This window comes from Pseudochaenichthys georgianus, chromosome 5, assembly GCF_902827115.2.
Source record: "Pseudochaenichthys georgianus chromosome 5, fPseGeo1.2, whole genome shotgun sequence".
NCBI lineage: Eukaryota > Metazoa > Chordata > Actinopteri > Perciformes > Channichthyidae > Pseudochaenichthys > Pseudochaenichthys georgianus.
The window spans coordinates 13,111,512-13,120,047 of record NC_047507.1 but is presented as its reverse complement, the minus strand read 5'-3'; the positions used below and the strand labels follow the sequence as shown (position 1 = coordinate 13,120,047).

The window sequence follows — 8,536 nt, the reverse complement described above, 5'->3', positions numbered from 1 at the left end:
GCTTTAGGCTGGTTTAGGTCCTATCTATCTGAACGCTCTCAGTTTGTACGTGTCAACGATGAATCTTCCACGCAAACCAAAGTTAGCCATGGAGTGCCACAGGGCTCATTGCTCGGACCTATTTTGTTCACATTATATATGCTTCCATTAGGCAATATTATAAGGAATCATTCTGTAAACTTTCATTGTTATGCGGATGATACTCAACTATATTTATCAATCAAGCCTGATGAAATTAATCATCTAAATAAAATTCAAGCCTGCCTTAAGGACTTAAAAACGTGGATGACCTTAAACTTTTTGATGTTAAACACGACCAAAACTGAAGTTATTGTACTTGGCCCGAAGAATCTATGAAACAAATTATCTAAAGATATACTAACTATGGATGGCATTAATTTGGCCTCCAGTGAGACTGTAAGGAATCTTGGTGTTATATTTGATCAGGATTTATCCTTTAATGCCCACATAAAATCAATTTCAAGGACCGCCTACTTCCATCTACGTAACATTGCAAAAATCAGGCATATCTTGCCTCAAAACGATGCAGAGAAACTAGTCCATGCATTTGTTACTTCTAGACTGGATTATTGTAACTCTTTATTATCAGGGAGTACCAAGAAGTCAGTCAAGTCGCTTCAGCTGATTCAAAATGCTGCGGCTCGTGTACTAACCAGAGTTAGGAAAAGGGACCACATTACTCCTGTTCTGGCTGCCTTACACTGGCTCCCTATAGAACACAGGATAGAATTTAAAATTCTTCTTCTCGCCTACAAAGCCCTTAATGGGCAGGCGCCATCTTACCTTAAAGAACTCATTATACCCTACTGTCCTACTAGGGCATTGCGTTCCAAGAATGCAGGGTTGTTGGTTGTTCCTAGAATCTCTAAAAGTACAATGGGATCCAGAGCCTTTTCTTATCAAGCTCCACATTTGTGGAATCAGCTTCCAGTTTGTGTTCGGGCGGCAGACACCCTATCCGTTTTTAAGAGTGCGCTTAAGACCTTCCTTTTTGATAAAGCTTATAGTTAGGGCTGATTAGATTCAGCCCCTAGTTTTGCTGATATAGGCTTAGTTTGTCGGGGGACATCTTACTTCTTCCTTCTCTCTGTCTGTACCTGTGTACTCTCATGTTCCGATTAACCCAGCTTCCCCACATTTCTTTCTTTTTGGTGTCTATATACGCCGGGATCCGGAGTCATTGATGATCCTGCGGTCCTGTGTCCTGGATCGCGAGCGCTGGATCTTGAGTCGTGGCTGTGGTCCTGGATCATCGGTCCTGGATGGATATCCTCGTGGATTCATCTTCCTATTATACACACATGCATTTCCAAACATTTGGACTACCTATGTTGCAAATGTATTATCTTTTCAATTTACACACGGCATCTATTGCACGTCTGTCCGTCCTGGGAGAGGGATCCCTCCTCTGTTGCTCTCCCTGAGGTTTCTCCCATTTTCCCCTTTAAACTGGGTTTTCTTCAGAAGTTTTTCCTTGTACGATGTGAGGGTCTGAGGACAGAGGGTGTCGTATTGTCATACTGATATTCTGTACACACTGTGAAGACCACTGAGACAAATGTAACATTTGTGATATTGGGCTATATAAATAAACATTGATTGATTGATTGATTGATTTTACACAAATCCACGTTTATTTTTTAAATGAGCCGTTGCGATTTTTGACTGATTTCGATAGAGCTGTTCACAAATAATAACAAATTGGAAGGAAAAAAATAAATACAGATTTCAGTATTCTGAAGCTCTGAGCCCCATTTATTTTCCTCACAGACGGCAAAAAAAGCCAGACATTATACGATTTAAAATAAAAACTATAATCGTGGCTTGATATTGAGTAAGAACATGTTTTTATGAACCACACAGCTTCGGGTCTTCCAAGACCCGACCGGACAAAAAGACGCAGGCACGAAACATTAGACCGTAGCTTGTTAGGTTATAAATTATAAACTGAGGATTTGACCTCGTCGCTATGGTTGATACTTTTAGAAACAGGCTTTAATATAAAATCTTGAAGTATTATACAAACTACATTTTGCTTTAATCCCATGTAATTGTAGAATGAACACAGTCTTCATTTGTAAATATTATGTTCCACTTGTTACCATTGTGAGTCTATTGTTATGCAGCTCTGCGTGATTTTGTGGCTACAATTCAGGGCTAATACGCTATGAGGTGGAATAAGTACTCAGATATTGTACTTGAGTAAAAGTAGAAGTACTCAGATCTTGTAGTGAAAGTAGATGTACTCAGATGTTGTACTTGAGTAGTACTCAGATCTTGTACTTGAGTAAAAGTAGAAGTACTCAGATCTTGTACTTGAGTAAAAGTAGAAGTACCAGAGTGTAGGAATACTCTGTTACAGTAAAAGTCCTGCATTAAAAATGTTCCTCAAGTAAAAGTAGAAAAGTATTATCCTCAAAATATAGTTAAAGTAGCGACAGTATAGTCATTGTGCAGATTAGTCCATTTCAGAATATGATATGTTTTATAATGATTGATCATTAAAGTGATCTCAAAGCAGGTAAAGGTGCAGCTAGTTTGAATGACTTTGTATACTGCAGGGTAGCTTGTGAATTGACTCCATCCATACTAAAGGCTAATTTAACACTTTATTATATTTTTAGTTTATAAAGTAACTGAAGGTATTAAATACATGTAGTGGAGTAAAAGTACACCATTTACCTCTGACTTATGTTTACTGCCAACCTAAAAGTACCTCAAAAATAGTAATCAATAATGTATTGAGAAGTTATTTGGCTGATTGTTTTATATTGGCTCAGACAGGTTATATGGGATGCCCAGTCTACGTACAGATGGGTCACTCATTTTGAAATATTAAACTTAGTTTTCTTTTCTTTAATTTGTCATCCTCATGTAGAATGCTATTGTGAAACACACATTTGGTTGTTTATAGCATAAAGAACATCTGATTTAACGTGAGGTTGGGAAATAATCATTTGAGTATAAGTATGTGTATATAAATATGTAATTTACAACAGCTGTAAGATGCTTGAAAATGCACCTTGAAAATGCTTGAAAAGTGCTTGAGTTTGACTTTGGAAAAGGTGTAAGAACCCTGAAACAATAACTGTAACGAAATCAACATGCAATATCGTTGACGAAAAGTGAGGAGACGAAAATGTAGTTTACTAAATAAAAACTATGCCAAAATCTCTCTTTACTTTCGTTGACGAAAAAGGAGGAGACGAAATATTATCAAAGATAACGTTACATCTCTGATAGTCAGTTTTTCTCCCAGCAGTTCCATTTCCGGTGGTGCGGCTGGACAGCAGCTGTGTGTCTGTGCTGCGCACGGCGGTACACTTGAATTACACCGGGCCAGCGGCACTCTGTGAACTGTCAGGAAGACTCGGGTCTAACTCATGGTCTAACTAACCTTATTTGACAGAAAATAAAATGGCAACAACAGGGCTTGGGAGCAGTGGTCGCGTTAACCGAATACCAAATTATTGGTATTGGCTAGACTAGTTTGACTGAAATGTTCTATATACTAAAAAAGACTCAACAGTTTTCATTGACAAAAAGTAGACTAAAATACCAAATGTGGGTTACGTTTAATATTGGGTTTCCATACCATCCCTAAATTAAATAATTTCTCATGAATTGTTTATTGCCATTTTTTTTTATCACGCGTGTTCATATTGCGATGACAACGAAAATATGATTTCTCCGTCAACACTAGCAACAGCTCTTTCCAACCTCTTTGAGTGATCTGTTTGTGCTCTATTCCAGCAGAACCAACTCACACCTTCCCTCATGTGTCTGACTCTCTTATGACTATATTGCATTATTTATGGTTATTTAATGAAACATGTCCTGATTGTGCTCTTATGTTTCTGTCGTTTCAGGACACTGATGATGAGGACTCGTTCCGCGACCTTGACATTGGGATCCTCCTGGTTGAGCATGAAGGTGCTGGTCCCTCATCTTCATCTCGCTGAAGATCATCCTTGAGGGACAAGCTGTGATCGCCAACATCCAAGACCTGCCAAAAGCGATGTTCATTCTGTTTGGTCTTACATACGCACTGCATCTCAACTGCCCCAAGCCTATGATGCTCACATTCCAGTTCATCCAAAAGGTTCTTCTCACGTTGGGCCAAGATGAACTAAAGCCAAGGTTGCAAACATTGAAGAACCAGCTTACAATGTAAAGAAATGCACTGACACTTGTACTGCTGTTCAGCTGCTACCAGTGACATCATAATGTTCAGCACTGTTCGCTGACCTTTCACTGTCAGGTTGTTAAATGTTGTGGCTTTTAATTCCTGTATTTACTTGTCTTCTGGTTGACGAGGTTATTTTTGTCAATAAAAACATTGGAATATTTAAAAGGTATTGTTTCATGTTTTCCCTTCCATACAATTCTGTTGAAACAATGTATAAATACAATCCCCAAATCAAAATGGTACAATTAATTTGATTAAAAGATATGTTATATTAACACATGATATTAAGCAGTGATAAATAATGTTAATTATATTTAACTTAAACAAGTTATTTCATACAACCAAGACATCATTTAGGTGAACTAAGGAATTTGAGATAAGACTACAAATGTAAACTAAGATAAGTCTACTTTAGTTCTACGTGTATACAACCTAACCTGTTACGTTTCTTGCTTGTGTAAAAACGTAAGTGGTTTGAGGCAATGGGTTTCTACCCACATTTCTAGGTCAGGCTAAGAGTGGGCACTTTTGTTTCACCCGGTTATTTTCCAGTACCTCTTCAAATAAAACAAAGGAAAAACCCATGAAGTTTGATTTTCTTTATTTAAATTGTCAATCATATATACAAGTGTATATATTTTGAATAATTTAGATTGTTTTTGTTTCCCAACAAAAAAAAAATCATTCATTTTATATGAATCGCATTGAAATCTGAGACGCAGGTGATGATAAACATGTCTAACAATTCACCATGCTGCCACTTTTTGAGTTTCACGCCATGTGAAAGAGAAACATGATAAGTAGTGTCCCTGTCCATTAAACACCTGTTGTTCCCATAACCAGAACATTAGTGATGGTACTGTTCCCAATGAATCATGTCGCCAAGAGGCCAAGACTGATCACTTTGAAGCATTCCTAAATAAAAATCTGTGCAAAAGGTAATTGAACAAAATAACACAAACAATAACCAAAGCAGGGCTATACGGTCAACAGAAAAGAGCAGGTTCAGCCCGTTCGTCATCCACACACCAGGTGCCGTAACTACCTGACCACATGTGATAATTGAATGATATACAACTGTGTGTGGTTAAAACAAATAAGTATAATACCAGGAATAATAAGCAACGGCAAAAATGTAATAGTAGATCAATATTATATACGATATTTTTTTCAAAGGTGTAGAAATATTTCCTTTGATTAACCCCTGGAGCGACCAGTGTGAATATGTAACATTCATGAAAATAAAGGTTAGAAAAAAGGACTTCAGTTCACACACATATACAAGTGTACATCTGTGTCTTTATTGTTGTCAAAGGCACGTTAACAAAACAGGTGAACACGTAACATCTCAGTTGCTAAGGACAAGTTGTGCGAGATGCACAAACTGAGGGAAGAGTTGTTGAACACCTCCCATCATTCCACATCCCTGACCAGTTGTTGTGTACACAGTCTTCACCTCTTAGGTTGTTTGGTTCTCCTTTATTCCAAAAGAAAAACTTGGCTACACACCCATCAGACCACATCCAACTTCCTTCTTTGTGGATGTCACTGAGTCCGATCCATGTTGGTCCCTGAGCAAGGTCAAAGTTTTTGATCAGGAGTTTGACAAAATCCTCTTCTCGTTTACTGTGGATAGACACTAGGTTGCCTCCCTGGGACAGACAGTGGAGCTCTGCATCAGCCCAGGTCATCTTTGTGGCGATGTACTTGTAGCAGCGGCCGTTGAAGGAGAACCAGAATGAGGGACAGCTGCTACGCTCAAGCACCATTTCAGGGTCATCTGAAGAAGACACAGCACCCAGAGCCAGGCCCAACAGGAAGAGGAAAACCAGCATGATGATGTCTCTGTCTCTGTCTCTGTCTCTGTCTCTGTCTCTGTCTCTGTCTGTTGAAGTTGCACTGAACCGTTGATGGCGATTGTGAAGCTTCAAGTGACAGGCTGCTTCTTTATATATGTGTGGGAATGTGACGTCATTGTCACGTGACGGTGATCACATGACCGGTGATCGGTAAAATGTAAGTTATAAAAGTTTTGCCGGCAGTTTCAGATAACCTTTCTCTTGGCTGGATGCTCACCGTTATCTCCCTCAAGGTAGGACTCGCGGTTTTAAGGTGGTTTTATGGTCTTTTAAATTAACCTATGGAAGTGTCTCAGTTCAGTTTGGATTAAATAGGGCGAGGGCAAGATACGTTATGTGTTTTAATATGGTGTTTCAGTAAACGTTTTAATCGTTTTTTTTAATCGAGTGTAGAAGTGCTCATAACCAGCAAAGCAACCCGGGATACTGGCAATGGACGTTTGTTAATTTTATTCTAGCTTTTATTTTTATTATTTATAACATCTGTTTTTGTGTTTAATCCATAGAGCTGAGCAGACCCGGGGTTTGCCGAGGTCAAGCTTGTGACATTAAGGCGTGCTGCTGGAGGTGCACGGTCGCCAGCAGCAGCACCATCGGCTGCTATTCTTTCAGCGCTATTTCGTTTTAATCAGGGCTGCCAACACTCACGCATTGAGCGTGAGAGTCACGCAATTAACCCATATCTCACGCACTCACGCCACACATGCCATTCCTCACGCTAAGGTTTCGTCCAAAATAAATGTATATAAATATAAAAATAAAAATAAAGTGAAGGAACAGCAAACCGAGCGGTCTACGAAATGAGACGGTCTTCTGGCTTAATTCAGTAAAGTTGGAACGATATTGGGAGATTCGGATTTCATGGATCAATAACTCATGAACAAAACGTTATTCAGACACAAATGACGTTTCCTAAGTATCGTGGTAAGGAGGACAACGAACGACAATCACATTTTGATAAAAAAAAAGCCAATACGCGCCGTCCTCCGAGCTGGACACATTACATTGGTCTCTATCTGCAGCCGGAGAAGAAACGAGTGCTCAGGGACCGTCTGCAAAGTGCAACTCCGAAAAAAGAGAATACAATAATACTCAATCACTATTATACAGATTATTACTACCAAACTCACTACACACATCAATAGTCTCCTGTGTGTCATACTACAGCAAGGAGTTTGGAAGAATATGCATTTGAATAATTCGGGGGAATATTTATAGGCTAATGTGAAATCTTCAATAAATATGGCATTATCTTGAATAACTTTACTATTATACAGTATATTTCTACCCAATTCACTATTTGCATTGTTGTTGTTAGCATCTGGTTAGCTAGCTGCGCTAACGGATATTAGAAGCTGTTTCTAAAACAAGGAGAGTAGAGCTCTCTGCTGTCTGAGAGATAACTACAGGTCAGTGAGGTAAGGGACTCTCTGGGTGTTTAGATAGTTAACTTTAGTCTAGTTATCTCAGTGGGTCTCAAACATTTTGGTCACCATTTATGAGAATAAATGAAACAGTTATGAAATACTATATGACAGTAAATCAAGAGTACAGTTTAAAAGGTGAGTGATTTGTAAAATATCCATAAAGAAAATCTGTTTACAGTTCTGCTTCATATGGGTGTTGAGAGATGTATCCATAAATTCATTTTGCTCTCAAAATGAACCAGGTTGATGATTTTAACTTCAATATTTAAAAAAAAAAAAAAAAAAAAGTTTCCAGGTGGAGCATGCCCCCGGACCCCCCTAGAGGAGATGAGGACCCCCCCCCCCACTTATAAAATTGCACTTGATTGTAAGAGTCGCGGGTACACTGTGTATGTGCGTATTCCACTGTAGTGGAATACGCTAGGGAAGAGTTGTTGAACACCTCCTATCATTCCACATCCCTGACCAGTTGTTGTGTACACAGTCTTCACCTCTTAGGTTGTTTGGTTCTCCTTTATTCCAAAAGAAAAACTTGGCTACACACCCATCAGACCACATCCAACTTCCTTCTTTGTGGATGTCACTGAGTCCGATCCATGTTGGTCCCTGAGCAAGGTCAAAGTTTTTGATCAGGAGTTTGACAAAATCCTCTTCTCGTTTACTGTGGATAGACACTAGGTTGCCTCCCTGGGACAGACAGTGGAGCTCTGCATCAGCCCAGGTCATCTTTGTGGCGATGTACTTGTAGCAGCGGCCGTTGAAGGAGAACCAGAATGAGGGACAGCTGCTACGCTCAAGCACCATTTCAGGGTCATCTGAAGAAGACACAGCACCCAGAGCCAGGCCCAACAGGAAGAGGAAAACCAGCATGATGATGATGTCACCGTCACCGTCTCTGTCTCTGTCTCTGTCTCTGTCTCTGTCTCTGTCTCTGTGTCTGTGTCTGTGTCTGTGTCTGTTGAAGTTGCACTGAACCGTTGATGGCGATTGTGAAGCTTCAAGTGACAGGCTGCTTCTTTATATATGTGTGGGAATGTGAC

General features: G+C 39.4%; 2 protein-coding genes across 2 annotated transcripts; both read right to left on the bottom strand.

The window, feature by feature from the left end:
- Window positions 1-5,489: 5,489 nt before the first annotated feature.
- Window positions 5,490-6,139, bottom strand: LOC117447417 (lactose-binding lectin l-2-like). Its single transcript, XM_034084150.2, has one exon. It carries the CDS (start codon window positions 6,043-6,045, stop codon window positions 5,566-5,568), a length of 480 nt encoding a protein of 159 aa, XP_033940041.1. The 5' UTR covers window positions 6,046-6,139; the 3' UTR covers window positions 5,490-5,565.
- A 1,777-nt stretch (window positions 6,140-7,916) lies between these two features.
- LOC117447418 (lactose-binding lectin l-2-like) lies at window positions 7,917-8,366 on the bottom strand. The gene has a single exon (XM_034084151.2). It carries the CDS (start codon window positions 8,364-8,366, stop codon window positions 7,917-7,919), a length of 450 nt encoding a protein of 149 aa, XP_033940042.2.
- Window positions 8,367-8,536: the final 170 nt, after the last annotated feature.